This window comes from Nyctereutes procyonoides, unplaced genomic scaffold (genome assembly GCF_905146905.1).
Source record: "Nyctereutes procyonoides isolate TBG_1078 unplaced genomic scaffold, NYPRO_anot_genome, whole genome shotgun sequence".
Classification (NCBI taxonomy): domain Eukaryota; kingdom Metazoa; phylum Chordata; class Mammalia; order Carnivora; family Canidae; genus Nyctereutes; species Nyctereutes procyonoides.
The window spans coordinates 68,978,760-68,996,535 of NW_026575126.1; the positions used below are offsets into that span (position 1 = coordinate 68,978,760).

At 45.6% G+C, this 17,776-nt stretch overlaps 1 protein-coding gene across 1 annotated transcript; it reads left to right on the forward strand.

The window, feature by feature from the left end:
- Positions 1-279: 279 nt before the first annotated feature.
- Positions 280-17,522, forward strand: PILRA (paired immunoglobin like type 2 receptor alpha). Its single transcript, XM_055341194.1, has 7 exons — positions 280-477; positions 801-1,190; positions 11,198-11,398; positions 14,761-14,791; positions 16,382-16,431; positions 16,830-16,861; positions 17,037-17,522. The coding sequence occupies exons 1-7, from the start codon at positions 423-425 to the stop codon at positions 17,163-17,165; spliced, it is 888 nt and encodes a 295-aa protein (XP_055197169.1). The 5' UTR covers positions 280-422; the 3' UTR covers positions 17,166-17,522.
- The last annotated feature ends 254 nt before the right edge of the window (positions 17,523-17,776 follow it).

Below are 17,776 nucleotides of genomic sequence, written 5' to 3' on the forward strand. Positions count from 1 at the left end.
TCAGGGCCAAGAAAAGGAGAGCTAGAGATACAGTCAGTCAAACTGACTCCTAAGGAGAGGTAGAGGTGCTAGCAGTAGCAAGGTCAAGGTGGAAGAGGAGAGGCCACATATGGCCAAGGTCAGAACCATGACCCTCAGCTGAAGGTAGAGGCTGGGGGCCTCTGTCATGGCTCTCTGTGCACTGACCACGAGGAAGCACTTTTGCAATATAGGAAAAGAAGAAACCAGATTGATAAAGGAAGTACTGGTGACTCTGAGGCCGGGTGAACCAGGGGAAGACATTCACCCACCCCTGCTCTTCTAAAGGAGCCTAATCCACGTTCTCCAGGTGCCTCTTGATTTCCCAAGGAGACACCTCCTCAGGCCTCCCCTTTGGCCTGGACAGAGCTGCTTGTCTTCTCTCCTGGGAGGACAGTGAGGCAATGGGTCTGTCCTTGCTGCTGCCTCTGCTGCTGCTGCTGGCTACTCTGCAGGCTGGTGAGTGTCTGGGACACTGTGGCTCTGCCCGGAGGCCCAGGGAGTCCCCAGGCAGGGCAATGGCTGGGCAGCTGGAGGAAGGGTCTGCTGGGGTAGCTAGCCAGGCCTCCCAATCCCAACAAGCAACAGGCTGGTCCCATAGTGCTAGGTCAGCCCCAACCCTCCTCCCTACTCTAAGCCTGGCGAGGGGGACACCCAGACCAGAGGGCCAGTCCTACCATCTGTCACACTACTGCCCGTGGGTGAGGGTGACAGAAGGGCTGGGGTTATCTTCTTCATCTCTCTCAGTGGCTTCAGAGTCTCTCCTCTCCTCCCTTTTCCAGGTAATTCAGAAAGATGTGATCCAAAAATTGACTATAGGATGGACCAACCAGAGCACCTCTCAGCCCCCAAGGGTGGCACCATCCACATCAATTTCACCTTTTATTACTGTGGGGCATTAGCCAAGGATCCCAGAGTGAATATAGCCTTGAGACGGACACATTTCCATGGGCAGTTCATCTACAACAGTAGTAGGCATTTCGTCCATGAGGATTACAAGGACCGTATCGTCCTGAACTTGCCAGAGGGTCAGAAGTCTGGCTTCCTGCAGATATTGAACCTGCGGGAGGAGGATGAGAATACGTATTTTTGCCGGGTCCAATTGAAGACACAAAGATTTGGCTGGCAGGTGTGGCAGTCCATCCTGGGGACCAAACTCACCGTCTACCTCGGTGAGTCCTGATGGTGCTTTTATAGGCCATGCTGCCTTCATCCCCCCAGGTCTGGCCCAGGCCCCAATCTTCCTGCTTGCCTCTTCTCAAAACTCCTCTCCCCACACTCACCTCCTCCCCAGGCCTCTCCAATTTTACTTTCTCCTCCATCTCCCCAAACTGGGCTGACCTCCTTGCCCATCCCCCTCACTGCCCCCTCCAGATCCAGGCCCCACCCCCTCTCCCCCAGCCTCAGGACCTCCTGGGCTCCCCAGTTACCCTCCCTTCCTGCTCCAAGCTGAGGCTCCAGCCCCGCCTTCCTACCCTCACCCCATGCCATCCAGGTGGACTTGACTTCTTCAGGATGTGGGCTTCCTTCCCTTTGTCCTGTGTCCCTGTTTGCAGTCCCAACCAGTCCTGAGTCTCGTGTCTCCCCACAACCATGGGCTCAGTCCAGCACACAGCAGGTACCCGATGATGACCCGAGAGCCCTGGTCCCCTGGCAACCAACACCCCATTACCTGTTTTCTTAGTCCCCCCACATCCTTCTCCTGTTCTGCTCCTCAGAACCTGGCCCATTAACTCCCTGCCCCAGCCCCATCCCTCCTTTCCTTCCCATCTCCCTCTTCCCCTGCCTCCATCATCTTTACCCTCCTTGCTTCCCCATCCCTGGTCCCCTCCTCTGTCTTACTGTCCCCACTGTCCACTCTGATCTGGCTCCTCCAGTCTGTCTTGGCTGCTGAGAGGCTCATCTGCTGCAGAAATATGGCAGCTCCCACTTACTGTGCCCTGTGTTGGGTTGGCGACTTGCTATGTATCACCCTAGTTAACCTTCCCCACAATCCACAACAACAGTAGGTACTGCTGTTGTCTTCCTGTGACAGATAGGGAAACTGAGGCTCAAAGAGCCTAAACAGCTGCCCAAAGCCACAGTTGTGGTGCAGGCAGGACTTGAACCCAGTTTAACCCCAGAGCCTCCACCCTTAGCCAGTAGCTGCTCAGCCTCACCAGCTGACCTGACCATACTGTTGTCCTGACCTATGTTTCATCGAATAATGGGATGTGTTATGTGAATAAATCTTCTTGTTACTCAGTGGGGATTACTTGGGAACTTGAGCCAAGTGTGTGTCCAGAACAGTATGGAGAGGGCACCTCACAGGAACAGACCCTGGGGGTGCACTGTCTGTAGATAATTCCTTAATAACTGAAAATCATAGGTTTGCTTTTTACAACCACTTGTGCTGGCAATTCTAAACAGCCCATCACTGCTCCTGGCAGGAAGGACACCCTCCGTGTCCCCAACCTGGTAGCCGCTGCCCCATTCGACTCTGGTGCTGGTTTTAGAGCAAATGGGAAGTAGCTCACAACCTAAATAAGGCAAAACAGCCTTAGATTTACATTTCTGGTACCTCCTCCATCTTCTCTTAAATGGCCTTTTTGGGGAGATTTTGCCTCTCCTCAGAGCCCTCTTCCTCCTTCCTTAAATTCTCCTAACTTTTCTCTTTTCTCAGTTTCAGTCACATTCACTGAGTTTTTCATCAATAAATTAATTTTTTCAATTAATACAATTAATTGGATATCATGCTGAGATTTTTTTTGTAAACAAAATACAGAAAAGTAAGAAAAAGAAATATTTTTGCCTAAGTGAAGTGCCACCATGTGAAGACATCACCCCAAAGGAATGTTTGCAACAAAGAGAACTGAGAAGTTTGTGGTTGGCTTAATAATGTGTTTTATATACAGATGTTTTCCTTATATAGCCAAATCTCATTGTATTCTTCTATGTAAATTCTTTTTATTTCTTAGCTTCAAATTCCACTAGGGGCTGAAAATATTTTAATTTCTTCTGATTTGTGTATGCTTTCTTTTGACGAGTAGAGCTCATTAATGTAGAGAGGGGTTATTTTGGTATATGGTGTATGGTAAAGAACTAAATTGATCTTTATACTGAGAAACAAATCAATTGTCCCAACTGCATTCATGGAATATTTTTTATCCCCTCCATTGACTCACAGGCCTGGCCTTTTTTGTAGAATAGCATCCACTTCTGGTCTGCCAACTCCATTTCCCTGTTCTGTCTTTCTCATGTCGCTACCACACTGTTTTAGTGATTGTGACTTACTCACGCTTCAGTGGCTAATAAGACTACATCCATGAGAACCATGTCACTTCCTCAAAAACTTTATTATTGTTTTGGTCGATTGCTTCACATAAATGTTAGAATAAGTTGGGCAAGTTCTGAAGGAAACAACTGTGAGTACTTTTTAATTTGGAATTGCATTAGACCTATAAGGCAACTGACCAAACAAATCATGGCTCCTATTTTATATCCCTCTGTAACCTTGGGAGTATTCTTCTAAAGACCATGTGAATATCTCACAAGATGTTTTCCTCTAAATCTTATTTTTATTATTAATATGCAACATTATTTTTTGAACATTCATTTTTTATAATTTTAACTGGAAAATATTGTATATATTCTGGCCAAATGGTAGGTTATATGCATGTTTACCTCCTCTCTCTACCAAACACTACTAAAATGACAACAAAGGGAATTTTTTAAGACAAAATCCACAAGGACCAAAAACACGTGAGCCTTGTGGTCAAAAAAACGGTATTTGGAAAGCTGAAAACACAAACTAATGCATCTGGCCTAGGAGACTAGGGGAGCTTAGCCCCAAACCAGCAGTGGGGAGATCCAGAAGAAAGGATATTTTTACATGCAAAACCTCTTGATGGTTAAGGAAAGGCTACCCAGAACCCCTGCCAGCAGGAGTGAAAGGATGTCAGAAAACTGGAGGACCAGGTGAGAATCTATTTAAGAAGCAAGGAAACCTCTATGCCTCCTCCCCAATCAGCAGAGACTAAAGAGATTTGTTTTCCAGAAAGGATAGACCAGAGGGACTCTGGGATAGTACCCTAAGCATACCTGGGGGCAAGGGTTTGCTCAGTCCTTAAAACCAGAGACTCGTTGAACTGATAAGACTCAAGGCCTTGCCCCCCCTTAGATGCCTCCCCAGAACTCTGACAACCCAGCTGATATCCCCCACCCCATCAAAGGCAAGAAATCAGGAAATTCTTCTCTGGGAAATCTATCTGATGGACCCAAAAAAGAATCTAGAAATCCTAACAGATCCTACCACCCACTAGCTGACCAGCACTTTCTCCCAAACCACACACACAGCCTCCACTCAGTGTGGCTTTCTGCACACTGGACACCAGGGAGGCAAGGAGATGGGATCTGACCTCCTGTGGAATCCCCTAGCTCTGACAATTGACCCTCACCTCTGCTGTGCCTGGGATGCCTGAGGCTAAAGATGCCATTTTAAACTATTATTCCATTAAACATTTAAGGAATCCTTCCCCCGTGAAACACAGCAAAACAAATGGGGGGTGTTACTGAGAGGGGCTATCTGGAAGAAACCAAACAATGGAGGGAGAATAAAACTCAGATAACTACCATCTTCAGAAAGTTAAGAGAGTGCAAGCATAGAGCAACAGAGGGAGCTTTGCAAACAAAACTCTTGGGAATTTAAGCTATAATGGCAAAAATGGAAAACCCAGTAAAAGGATTGCGAGACCAACTTGACAGAAATGACTCCGAAGACAGACAGAGTCACATATCCGGAAGCTGTAATGGATTGGATAGCAGCCGCCCAAAGTCATGTCCACCTCCCAGCCTCCAGAACCTGGGACTGTTACCTTACGTGGTAACAGATGTGACTCAGTGAGGACTTCTGAGGTGAGGTCATTTGGGATTTGCTGGGTGGGCTCTAAAAGCAAATGTGGCCTCTTTCTGAGAGGGAGTCAGAGGCAGACTTGCCACAGAAGAGAAGGCTGCCACAGAGCAGAGACTGTGTTGCAGCCTCCAGAAGCCAGAGGAAGCAGTGAACAGAGTTTCTCTCCCCCAGAGCCTTCCAAGGGTGTGCGGCTCTAGTAACACCTTGCTCTCCAACCTCTGGCCTCCAGGATTATGAGAGACTAAACTTCTGTTGTTTTAAGTCACTCAGTTTGTGGTCATTTCTTACAGCAGCCATAGGAAAGTCACATAGAAACTGTAAGATAAGAAAAATTGAGGACTGGTTCAAGAGCTCCACCCTTGGAATAATGGGAGTTCCAGAAACAGAGAAGAAAGAAGGCTGTGGGAAGAACACATGGATGAAATAACTCTAGAAACTTTCCAAAACAAAGGAGCCCAGAGAAATGGGTAAAAATAAATAGACCTACCTCAGGACACTGCAACATGAAATTTCAAAATGTCAAGGACAAAATGATGATCCAGAAAATTTCCAAGGAGGACAAAACAGGCCACAAGAGATTTCAGGAATCAGAATGGTTTGGCGGTCTCCATGGCAACAGAGGAAGCTAGAAGACAACAGTTGAATGCCTTGAAATTCTAAGAGAAAATTCTTTCATTCATTCATTCATTCAACAAATATTGATTAAATACCTACTATGTGTCAGGTGCTAATATGGACACTGGGAAACATCAGGAAAGAAAAAAAAGCAAAATATGTCCTCAACAATGCCACTTGCACATAAGTGTGGAAAGAAGACGGAAGAGAAAAGCTAACAAATTAATTCTATGTCAAATGGTGGTGAAAAGAGAAAAGGAGGGAAATGGAGTAGAATCTGTGGGATAAAAGTTGCTAGGGGTGCCAGCCACGCTATTCAGCTGGAACAGAAAAGGCCCCAGAGATATTAGAGCCAGGAGGAAGTACTCACTTGAACAGGGTGATCGAGGAGAGTTTTGAGTAGAGCACAAGGTAGGGAAATCAGTCAGGGATGAGAGACACCTGGGACCATGCCCAGGCCTGAGGAGGAGGGTAGAAAGAAGGCACTGGGGACCAGCAAGGAGCTGTAGCCTCTGGGGAGATAGAGTCAACATGTCTGAGATGGTTAGTTCTATTTTTTTAATTAAATGTATTTATTTATTCATTCATTTATTCATGAGAGACAGAGAGAGGCAGAGACATAGGCAGAGGGAGAAGCAGGCCCCCCACAGGGGGCCTGATGTGGGACTCCCTCCCAGGACCCCGGGATCACGACATGAGCCAAAGACAGACACTCAACCACTGAGCCACCCAGGTGTCCCTGAGATGCTTAGTTTTAGGTGTCAGCTTGACTACACTAAGGGATGCCCAGATAGATGGTAAGACATTCTTACTGGATGTGTCTGAGAAGGTATTTCCAGAAGGGTTTAGCAGTGGGTGGGCATCATCTTAACCCTTGAGGGCCTGAAAAGAACAAAGAAGTAGAGGATACGCAGGGACCTCCATTTTTCCTGCCCTCAGACTTTGGAGCTTCTGGTTCTCGGGTTTAGAATCACAATGAGATTTATATAAATGGTCCCCTTGGTTCTCAGACCTATTGGTCTGGCTGGAAATTACACCACCAGCTTTTCTGGGCCTCCTGTTACAGAGAGCAAACTATGGCTTCTCAACTACCATAATCACATGAAACAATTCCTCAAAACTCTACATCTCTTTCTATATCCCATTGGTTCTATGTCTCGGAGAACCCAGACTAATACAAGACCCAGTGGAGAGGGAGCCAAGGGCTATGCTATAACCCACCCTCCTCTCTCCATCTATCTCCTTTTTTTAAAAGATTTTTAAAATTTGAGAGAGAGAGATTGGGAGCACAGGTGGTGGGGAGGGACAGAGGGAGAAGGAGAAGTAGATTCCTCGCTGAGCAGGGAGCCCGAAGATGCTGATGCAGGGCTCAATCCCAGGACCCTGGGATCATAACCTGAGCCAAAGGCAGAAGCTTAAATGACTGAGCCACCCAGGCAACCCCCCTCTCTCTATCTCCTGATGGTGACTCCCACTGGCCACTGAATAGGAATCCGTGAGTGAGAGAGCCCATGAATGGAGTCTACCAAAACCAGCCTCCAAAGGCACAAAGCAGGTTGAGAAGAGTTGGGGAGTGGATCTAAGAGAAGCCAGCAGAGAAATCCAGCCTAGGCACAGATCTGTAGGAAGTGAGGAAGAGATCTGAAGAAGAATGTTCCAGTAAAGAGAGATCAACATGGGCAGAGGCCATGAGGTGGGACAAGTATGGCTGAAGCAGCTGAAGAGGCTGATGGTGGCTAGAGGTGAGATCAGAACAGGCAGTGAGGGAAGGTCCTGTGTAGCTCTGAAAGCCAAGAAAAGAACTTTTACTCAGTGCAATGAGTCTAGTGAGGGTTTCCTGCTGTGCTCTGATGTGCATTGTACAAATGTCCCTCCAGCTGTTATATGGAGAATAAGACTGTAAAGATGAACAAGGTCACAAGCAGGGACACCATTGAAAGATGATGTGCTTTGAATAGGGTGACAACAAGGGCAGATGGAATGCTGGTTATATTTTGAAGACTAAGCAGACAGGATTCGCAGATGATGGGATGTGGGAATAAGAAAGAGAAGAAGCAAGAGTGACTCTAAGGCTTTGGGCCTGAGCATCTTAAAGGATGGTGCTGCTATTTATAAGGGGGATGTTGGGGAGGAATAGGCTTGGGAGAAAATCAAGAGTTCTGCTCTGGACATCTGAAATTTGAGCTATTACAAGACAAAACAAATGTAGGTGTGAGTAGGCAGTAAGATACAGGAGTTTACTGCACAGGGATAGAGGTGGCTGAATATGTAAATTTGGGCAAGATTGGCATGTCACTGGTAGTTAATGCCATGGCACTGGATGAATTACCTGGGAAGTGAGTGTAGATAGAGAGGGGGTCCTAGGACTGAACCAAGGAGGTCTCATGAGTGTTACAGTTTGGGAAAAGGAGGAATCAATAAGAAGACAGAAGTTGCTGCTAATGAGGCAAGAAAAGAACAAAGAGAGAATGGTGTCCTAGATGCCAAGGGAAGAACCTATCTCATGAAACAAACATTGAGTGTTGGACTGTTGAGTAAAATGGAGAAAATGGGTGTGTGAGAGATCCAAATCCTCGATTTCAATGGTAGGAAGTAAATAAACACTACTTAAGTCAAGCAACAGCAATATATGCATGTGATTTCAAAATATAAGGTTGGGACGCCTGGGTGGCTCAGTGGTTAAGCATCTAATTTCGGCTCTGGTCATGATCTCGGGGTCCTGGGATTGAGTCCCACATCAGGGTCCCCACGAGAAGCCTGCTTCTCCCTCTGCCTATGTCTCTGCCTCTCTCTCTGAGTCTCTCATGAATAAATCAATAAAACCTCTAAAAAAGAAATACAGGGTTAATGTCAGAAGATATAGCTAAAGGTGGACTTATGCAGGGGACTGCTGTTTTTACAAACTGTATGGAATTTGTGGATTCTTTAAATTATGTGCCTGGGTGGCATCTGATTGTAGCCTGGGTAGTGCAGTTGGTTAAGCGTCTGACTTGGTTTTTGGCTCAGGCCCTGATCTCAGGATCCTGAGATGAAGCCCACATTCTGCTCCACACTCAGTGGGGAGTCTGCTTGAGATTCTCTCTCTCCTTTTTCCTCTGCCTCCTGCCCCTGGTGCTCTCTCAAATAAATAAATCTTTTTAAAAAATAAACTTGTGCCTATACAAGTTTAATAAATGTTAAATTTTGAAACTAATAAAGGTACTGGTAATACTTGCACACCATAAAAAAAATGATCAAACAATACAGAAGAGAGTCAAACGAAAAGTATATTCCTCCCTCTGCACCTTAACTAACTCCCCAGCCACTATTTTCTGCAGAAATGTTCTAACAGATATAGATACATAACACAAATAGAATCAAACTGCATACTATTCTGCTTAACAACTTGTTTTTATTTCACATACCACAAGTATCTTTCTATTTCAGTACATATAAGCTCCATCTTTTTAAAAAAGCCTGCAGGGTGTCCCACGGCAGCAATATATCATGATCTGCTTACTCAGTCGGCTGTTTAAAGACATTTAAGTTGTTGCCACATTACAAACAAAGGTGCAAAGAACACCCCAAAAAAACATAGGCCTTTGAATACTTGCTCAGCATTTCCACAGGATAAATTCCTAGCACTGAAATCATTGGGTCAAAGGGTATGCCTGTGTATTTCACATTTTACAAATGCATTCCCAGAGGTTGTGCCAATTTACCCTTGCATTGTGCCACGCCAATACTGGGTATGTTCCTCCACTCAGATCAGTAAAAAACACTGGCTTTTGTCATTTCAACTTGCATTAAAAAAAAAAGATATGAACGGTTATTAGCATCAGGATTATGTCATCATTTTATGAAATGAATTAGAATTGCATCATTTTCCATATTTCTCTGTGTTCTAGAATATATCTGGGAATTGGGATCCCTGGGTGGCGCAGCGGTTTGGCGCCTGCCTTTGGCCCAGGGCGCGATCCTGGAGACCCAGGATCGAATCCCACATCGGGCTCCCGGTGCATGGAGCCTGCTTCTCCCTCTGCCTGTGTCTCTGCGCCTCTCTCTCTCTCTCTCTCTCTCTGTGACTATCATAAATAAATAAAAATTAAATAAAAAAAAATATATATATATATATATATATCTGGGAATTAATCGTTCCTTAAATTTTCACAATAATTTACCCATAATACCTCCTGAGCTTGGAATCCTTATTGATAGGTAGTTCTTTAATAGGATTCTCACTTTTTTTTCAAGTTAATTTTTAGCAGAATCTACTCTAGATGTGGGGCTCAAACTCATGACCCCAAAATCAAGAATCTCATGCTATTTGATTGACCTAGCCAGGTACCCCTAGAGTTCTTACTTTTTTGTTTACCTATCACTGAAAGTGTTACTACTTCTTAACTCCATTTTCAAAAATATTTACTTCAGAAAATCATCCAATTCAGAGTCTTTAAAATTTATCAATCTATAATTGAGCATATACTCACAAATGATTTCAAGAGACTCTTGTTAGGTTTGCAAGAGTCTTGTCTCTTTTCTTGTTTGTTTCTTGTTTTTTTTGTGTTTTTCCCCTAAATAACCACTTCCTGCATTTATTTCTGTTGTCTTGTTTCCTGATAAATTTATTCCTATGTAGGTTTCATTACATTTATCTTCTGAGGTTTTTTTAGGGCTGGCTTCTTTCTGGTTTGGATACTTTTTCTAAGGAATTGGATATTCAGTTCATTTTACAAATTTCTTCTTGTTTGAAATAATAAAAGCACTTAATACTATGAACTTGGCTTAGAATGTGGCTTTGGTCATATTCTAGGATGTTTTAATAAAAATATGTGTTCCTCTGGTTTTTATTTCTCTAAATAACATGTTATAGACATTTCTTTAAGGCTTTAATATTTTTATCTCAATTAAAAAATGTTATTATTCCTTTCTAATGAGGGTCGACAAAATTTGGTCCACCCTAACCCAAAGATTTTATTATAGTTGATTTTTTTCCTGTGGCTTTGTATTCTATCAGTGCATTAAATATCTATAATGGTAAAATCTTTTTGTAGTAAGTAAAGTTCAATATATATTAATTTAATCTTAAAAACATATTTCTAATAAATACTAGGTGCTCCACAGATGTTTTCTCACTTATTAAAACAACCCAGAAATGACAAATACCATTTGGTTCCACTTATAAGAGGTTCTTAGAGCAGTCAAATTCATAAAGACAGAAAACAGACCAGTAAGTGCCAAGGGCTAGGGGAGGAGGTGCATAGTGACTGTTTAATGGGGACAGAGTTTCAGTCTGAGAAAATGAAAAAGTTCTGGATAAGGATACTGGTGATGCTTGCACAACAATCTGAATATACTTAATGCCACTGAATATATATACTTAAATGTGGTTAAAACAGTACATTTTGTGTTACCTATAGTTTACCACAATGAAAAATGTTTTTTATAATCCTGTGATTTAGTGATCCCTATTTGTTGGCAATGAAATGAGGTTCTGAGGTCACACCACTTAATCAGAGGTAGAGTCAGGATTAAGTTGGGTGATGTGGATTCATTACCCCCTCCCTGTGTGAGAGCTTCAGAGAGTTGCTCCACATCCTCAGTATTCCCCAAACTGGGAACACAATATGACAGTTTCATCCAAAACCTCCAGTCCTATAGGGGAGAATCTGCTAAATTCGTGTGTCTTCTCAGCTCCCAAGACAACCACCGAGGGCCCCACAAGCACTGCCACCACCACGGCCACCACTACCACCACTGGACTCAGTGTCTTGGAGGGGAATAGGAGCTCAGCATCTTTACCCCTGAGTGTGGGAGCTGCTGTTGGGGCTGGTGCTGTGCTCATAATTGTAATTTTGGGACTGATCCTCTACCTCAGGTGGAAGAGAAGCAAAGGTAAGTGGTTCTGGGCCACCAGCACCCCCTCCTCAAGCTTCCCAACTCTTTCTCAGAACCAGCAGCATCAGAATGACCCCAGGGCGTTCTGCATTTAAAAATGCAAATCCCAGCTGGCCTTGAGGTCTGGGCTTGGGAATCTACATTTTTAAAGATCTCATCAAGTGTTGTCTGTATGTGACCAACTTTGAGAACCATTGCTCCAAACCAATCTCTCTCCACAAATCTGATCATTTTCTAGTTTTTGTGGCTTGAATTAATAATTTCTCAGCAATCCTTACCTTTTGGTTCATGGGGAGGAGAAGGTTTCTGGGAAGAGTAAGGAAAGAACAGAGGGACAGGAAGTTGGCTCAGCTCAGCAAGCACTGGTTGAGGGCCTATTTCCCAAGGTCTGGCCTGTAATTAGGAGATTACAAATGTAAATAAAGCATAGGTCCTGCTTTCAAGGAACTCCGTGGTGGAGGGAGTGACTGCCTCATATGGAAAGAGCTGTGGTAAAATGGAAGGAGGGAAATCATGGAGGACTTCCCATAGGAAGTGACCCTGCAAAAGTCTCAAAGAATATAAGAGAATTACCCAGGCAGATGGTGAGTGTGGTGAAGAGGTCACTGACTATGCAGGCACAGGAAATCGGTGTGGGAACTATAAGTAGCTCAGTGCTGTGGAGGCTGGAGATAGGAGAAGAGAACCTTGTAAGTCACACCCAGGAGCTTCTGATTCCAGAGGCAACAAGAAGCAGGGAAATGGCAATCTCAGCTTTACCTTGCAGACACATCAGTCTGCGGTGCAGGGGCGGGAGGTGGGCAGGTGGGGCCAGTCTAATGCAGTGGATGGAGGGAGAGAGCCAGACCCTGGAACAGCCAAAAAGGGAAAACCAGTAAGACTTGGTGATTAGACTGGTATAGAGCTGAGGGAGTGGGAAGAACTTGGGTGAATGAGTCCACGGTGAAACCATCAAGCAAATTAGAGAACACAGGAGGTCAAAGGCCATGTTTGGGGGAGAATGATGGTTCTTTAGTTTGGGATAGGTTAGAGTTGCCTGTGTGGCACCTGACTAGACATGTTCATCAGAAATTTGGATATATGCATCTATAGCTAAAACAGAGGACAGGGCTAGACGCATTAATTAGTCACACCCCAACACCCTCCAGTAACGATCTGAAATTCCTCCAAGAAAATTTTCAATGAGAGGAGATTAGCCCTAACAGATATTAAAGCACAGAGGTGAAGAGCATAGAATCTGGACTGCCTGCAGGCAAATCCTGGCAGAGTAAACTCTGGTGCCATTGTAGTATGACTCTGTGCCTCAGCTCACTCATCTCATTCTAAAATGAGAATAATAATAGTACTTACTCTAGGGTTTGTCATGACAATTAAATGTAATACATTGAGAATAGATCCTGGCACAGAATAAGGACTAATGTTATCTCAAAATTTGCACCAAAATAAATTCCATGGAGATCAATCAAAGAGTTAAATGAAGGGGGAAAATAATCCCAGTACTAGAAGAAAGCATGTGAGACCATCTTATAACCATGAAGTGGACATGACCTCCCTAAGTATGACATAAAACCTGAAAGCCATGAATAAAAATATTGATAAACTCAATACTATACAAATAGTTTTTCATTCCACAGAGGAAAAATCACAGTGGTTGTCTCTAGAGTGAGGATGAGAGTCAGAGTTGAAGAGATGTGATAGTCACTGAGGAAATGGAAGGTGGAATTTAAGAACTCTGTAAAAGCATCGCTGCACAGGATCATATTTCCCCCAGCAGTATTCAACCATGCAGCTTTAGAAACTTCTAGAATCTGTTGGTTAGAAGTTATGTTCACCTGCTGGTGTCAGAGGCTAAAAGTAACAGAGCTTGAACAAGACAGAGTTTCTTGTTTCCCCTCATATAAAAGGATGAGGAGGCAGACAGCAGAGGCCATTGTCCTCAGGCACTCCAGCTTCTATCATCCTCCTCACTGCCCTGACTACTGGCTTCTATCCTGAAGGTTGCCTCCTGGTCCAAGATGGCTGCTCAGACTCCAGCCATTATTTCTGAATCCAGGCAGGAAACAGGAGGGAGGAAGAAGAGACAAAAAACCATGCTGCATCTGTCTGTCTTCCTTTTAAAGAATCTTCCTGAAAATCCTACCCACTACTTCCCCTTGAATCCTATTGGCTAGGATGTCATCAGATGTCCACATCTATCAGCAGGGGAGCACACTGCCACCCAAAACAAAGTCAAGGTTCTCTAACTAAGGAAGAAGAAATGAATGGATATTGGGTAAGCAAATGGCATTCCCTGCCATAGGCCACATCCAGAATTAGAGATGTGTCAGCTAAGTGTGGCCTAAGGACAGGGGAACATGGAAGGTCAAGGAGCTAGTAAGAGGGCAGAAGTGGACAGTAGAGAGTCAGCAGGGAGCTTGGATAGTCTGAAAGAAAGTGGCTTATTAAGGGGCAAGAGTTCAGGGGCAGGGAGTCAAAGCACAGGTATAGCAAGCAGGATGATGGTAAGAAAAAGCTGGAAGGAAACAAAGTTGTAGCATAAAGATGATGCTGGCATTTAATCTTTCAGAGTTCTCAGTCCCAGAGGTTAAAAAAAAAAAAAAAAAAAAACAGGGTATGGCAGAGTGGAAGTCCCTGGAGTTTGGGGGACATAGAGTCCCATGTGTTCAGAGGGTTGTCTCCGTGGATGATAGGACCTCCTGGGATGGTGGTGGGTGGTGGAGGGGATGTCTGTGAACCAGGGGCCAGTCCTTGGGAAATGCTGCAGAGAGACACAGGAGGATGAAGAGGGGAGAGGGCAGTGGGGAGACTGGTGGGATTCAGTGGGGGAGGGTGGGGAGGAACAGGCTACGGTGCAGACCCAGGTCCCAGCCATGAGGTTCACAAAGCAGGAGAGAAACAGCTGCCGCTCAGGAAATCACAAAAAGCCAGTGTGTCAGGGCAGGAGGGTTCAGTGAGTCTGAGACAAGGGTGGAAGGAGAGGGATCGGTGGGCAGGGCCTCAGCAGTGGAAGGAGCAAGGTTGAGGGATGCTTGGGGAAGTCAAGGAAGGGGGAAGGAAGCAAAGGGAAAAGTCAACAAAGAGAAAGACAGACAGGCAGACAGAGACAGAGAGAAAATAGGTGCAGGCAAGAGCTGTTCTCCTGATTTGGTGTTGAGGACACCAGAGGACAGGGTTGAGCAGCCTCAGGGTGCCAGCAGGTGTCACTCTGAGTCCCAGGTGGGTCCAACAGAGCTGCTCCACTGCCCTGGTCTCTCTCGGGGTTGGTCTAGGGGTTGGTCTCAGAGCACACAGAGCAGGAAGGCAGGGAGGAGAGACGCCCTCCATGGATGGCACCCTGACACGCTGCTGTTCCTCTACAGGTCTACAGACTACAGCCAGAACCGTAGCCAGGTGAGAGCTTGTCCTGCTTGGGAAACAGGAAGTTCCTCATGGGAAAAGCACAGGGCACCTGTCACTGCTCTCCTCCTCCTTTCCCAGTGGGCGTCTTTTTTTTTTTTTTTACATATACTTTATTTTTTATATAAATTTATTTTTTATTGGTGTTCAATTTGCCAACATATAGAATAACACCCAGTGATCATGCCGTCAAGTGCCCACACCTCAGTGCCTGTCACCCAGTCACCCCCACCCCCCCGCCTACCTCCCCTTCCACCACCCCTAGTTCATTTCCCAGAGTTAGGAGTCTTTCATGTTCCGTCTCCCTTTCTGATATTTCCCACTCATTTTTTCTCCCTTCCCCTTTATTCCCTTTCACTATTTTTTACATTCCCCAAATGAATGAGACCATATAATGTTTGTCCTTCTCAATTGACTTACTTCACTCAGCATAATACCCTCCAGTTCCATCCACGTCGAAGCAAATGGTGGGTATTTGTCGTTTCTAATGGCTGAGGAATATTCCATTGTATACATAAACCACATCTTCTTTATCCATTCATCTTTTGATGGACACCGAGGCTCCTTCCACAGTTTGGCTATTGTGGACATTGCTGCTATAAACATTGGGGTGCAGGTGTCCCGGCGTTTCATTGAATCTGTATCTTTGGGGTAAATCCCCAACAGTGCAATTGCTGGGTCATAGGGCAGGTCTATTTTTAACTCTTTGAGGAACCTCCACACAATTTTCCAGGGTGGCTGCACCAGTTCACATTCCCACCAACAGTGCAGGAGGGTTCCCCTTTCTCCACATCCTCTCCAACATTTGTGGTTTCCTGCTTTGTTAATTTTCCCCATTCTCACTGGTGTGAGGTGGTATCTCATTGTTGTTTTGGTTTGTATTTCCCTGATGGCAAGTGATGCGGAACATTTCCTCATGTGCGTGTTGGCCATGTCTGTGTCTTCCTCTGTGAGATTTCTCTTCATGTCTTTTGCCCATTTCATGATTGGATTGTTTGTTTCTTTGCTGTTGAGTTTAATAAGTTCTTTATAGATCTTCGAAACTAGCCCTTTATCTGATACGTCATTTGCAAATATCCAGTGTGCGGCTTTTTCAGAGCCACTTCCCTCCTTAGCTCCTGGCCTCCCTCCCTCCCTCCCTCTCTCTCTCTGGAGGTTTCTTCCTCTTTACCTTCCCACCTCCCCTTCTTTCCAGTCCATCTTCTCAACTTGTTTCTTTCTCTCCAACTCCCCCCCCCCTTCTCACCTGGGAACCCACGAGAAGACCTGAGATTGGTGGAGCTGGTGTTCATTCTCCAGTCTGTACCAATACCATGCAGCAGACAGGACTTCACCCTTTCCATGGCTCTTCCAAGAAGGCTGCTTTTCCAGGACCATCTGCTTTCAATGGGCCCTCGATATCTCTACTGGCTACACTGCAAACTGACTCTCAACCTTCCAGGAGACATCCTGAGAGTCTCAAACCATAGCTCATCTGAAACTGTCAGGGGGTCACAGAGGCCCCACACAGAGAACCAGCCCCACAAAGGTTTGAACTCTCTTCTGCACAGCCTCTAACACACTTCCCACCTTCTTCCTATACAGGGGATCCCTCCAAAATACTGAGGAGAAGTATGAGAACATTGGGATTAAAAGTAAGTTCTTGGGACACCTGGGTGGCTCAGCGTATGAGCATCTACCTTTCGCTCAGGGCATGATCCCAGGGTCCTGGAATCAAGTCCCACATTGGGCTCCGTGAAAGAAGCCCTCTTCTCCCTCTGCCTGTGTCTCTGCTTCTTTCTCTGTCTCTCATGAATAAATAAAATATTTTTTTAAAAAGTAAGTTCTTAACACTGTCACTCCCTGCTGTCCATCTTGGCCTGTCCTTTCCCATACACTCCCTGCTCAAACACGTGCCCCACCCATCCCTCCTGCCTGACCCTGGTCCTGACTCAGCAGATGACCTCACTGCTGGAGGCCTCTGCCCATTTCTCTACCCTGGCCAGCATCCCACCTGACACCCCCCCACACACACATCTTGGTTTTTTTCTAGGACAACAAACAGACCCCAAGCTGGACCCCAAGGTAAGCAGCTCAAGCTAGAGCTTTAAGGAATCAAAGAGAAGTTTGGAGAAGGTGGGATGGAGGGAAGAGAGGGACTGTGGTCACTTAGGTGTGGAGCACCTAGGTGTGGGATTACTCCCTAAGGTGGGGGCAGCTTCCCTTCCACTGTCTCACCCCCTTCTGCCTTCTCCACCAGGATGAAGCCCAGGATAACGGTGGCATCCTCTATGCCTCCCTCTCCAGTTCCTCCTCACCAGCAGCACATCCCACCCTTCCCAAGAAGAGCCCCCAGGAGGAGACCCTATACTCTATCCTAAAGGCCTAATGGGTGGGATTGAAGGATGACCTCCTTAGACTAAGCTGCAGAGCGGGTCACAGCTTCTGATAACAACTCTGGCCAGACACAGAAGACTCAGAAGTCAGGGGGTGTGGAAGGCCACCAAGGACTGCAGAGAAACAGAGCCATCTGCTCCAGTGCCCTCTCCACCTTCCCAGCCCTGCCCACAAGAATAAAAGTACCTGTTGAATTTGCCCAAAAGCATCTAAGGAAAAAACTGATAGCACCTTCAACTTCTGTCTTTTGCCTCTTGCCAAAAATGAACTATAATAAACAGCTCCCACCCCAGATCCCTCCTCCAGCACTGGAGTTCCGTGACTGCCTCCAGGCAGGGAACAATAAACCCCAAATGCTAGTAGCCAGCCAGAAGCCAGGGTCTGCTCCCCCATCTACCCATTCTACTTCCCCTACCATCAGAACCAGCATGTACCGTGTGAAGTGCACCACCTCATTTAAGCATCTCCAACCACCTGACCCTGGACTGGTCACAATCACCTGAGGCGTGAAGAGATTTATAAGTTAGTGCTTTTCTCAAAGCCACACACCTATTAAGGCTGAGCCCGGGTCTGAACCCAGACCTGCCCATCTTGACAGCCTCC

What these genes read in the sequence shown, in the direction of transcription:
- PILRA (XM_055341194.1), top strand. Translation starts at nt 423, where the DNA reads ATGGGTCTGTCCTTGCTGCTGCCTCTGCTGCTGCTGCTGGCTACTCTG. An exon ending in GCTGGCTACTCTGCAGGCTG is followed by an intron (nt 478 to 800) that starts GTGAGTGTCTGG and finishes TCCCTTTTCCAG; the next exon opens with GTAATTCAGAAAGATGTGAT. An exon ending in ACCCCAAGCTGGACCCCAAG is followed by an intron (nt 16,862 to 17,036) that starts GTAAGCAGCTCA and finishes CTTCTCCACCAG; the next exon opens with GATGAAGCCCAGGATAACGG.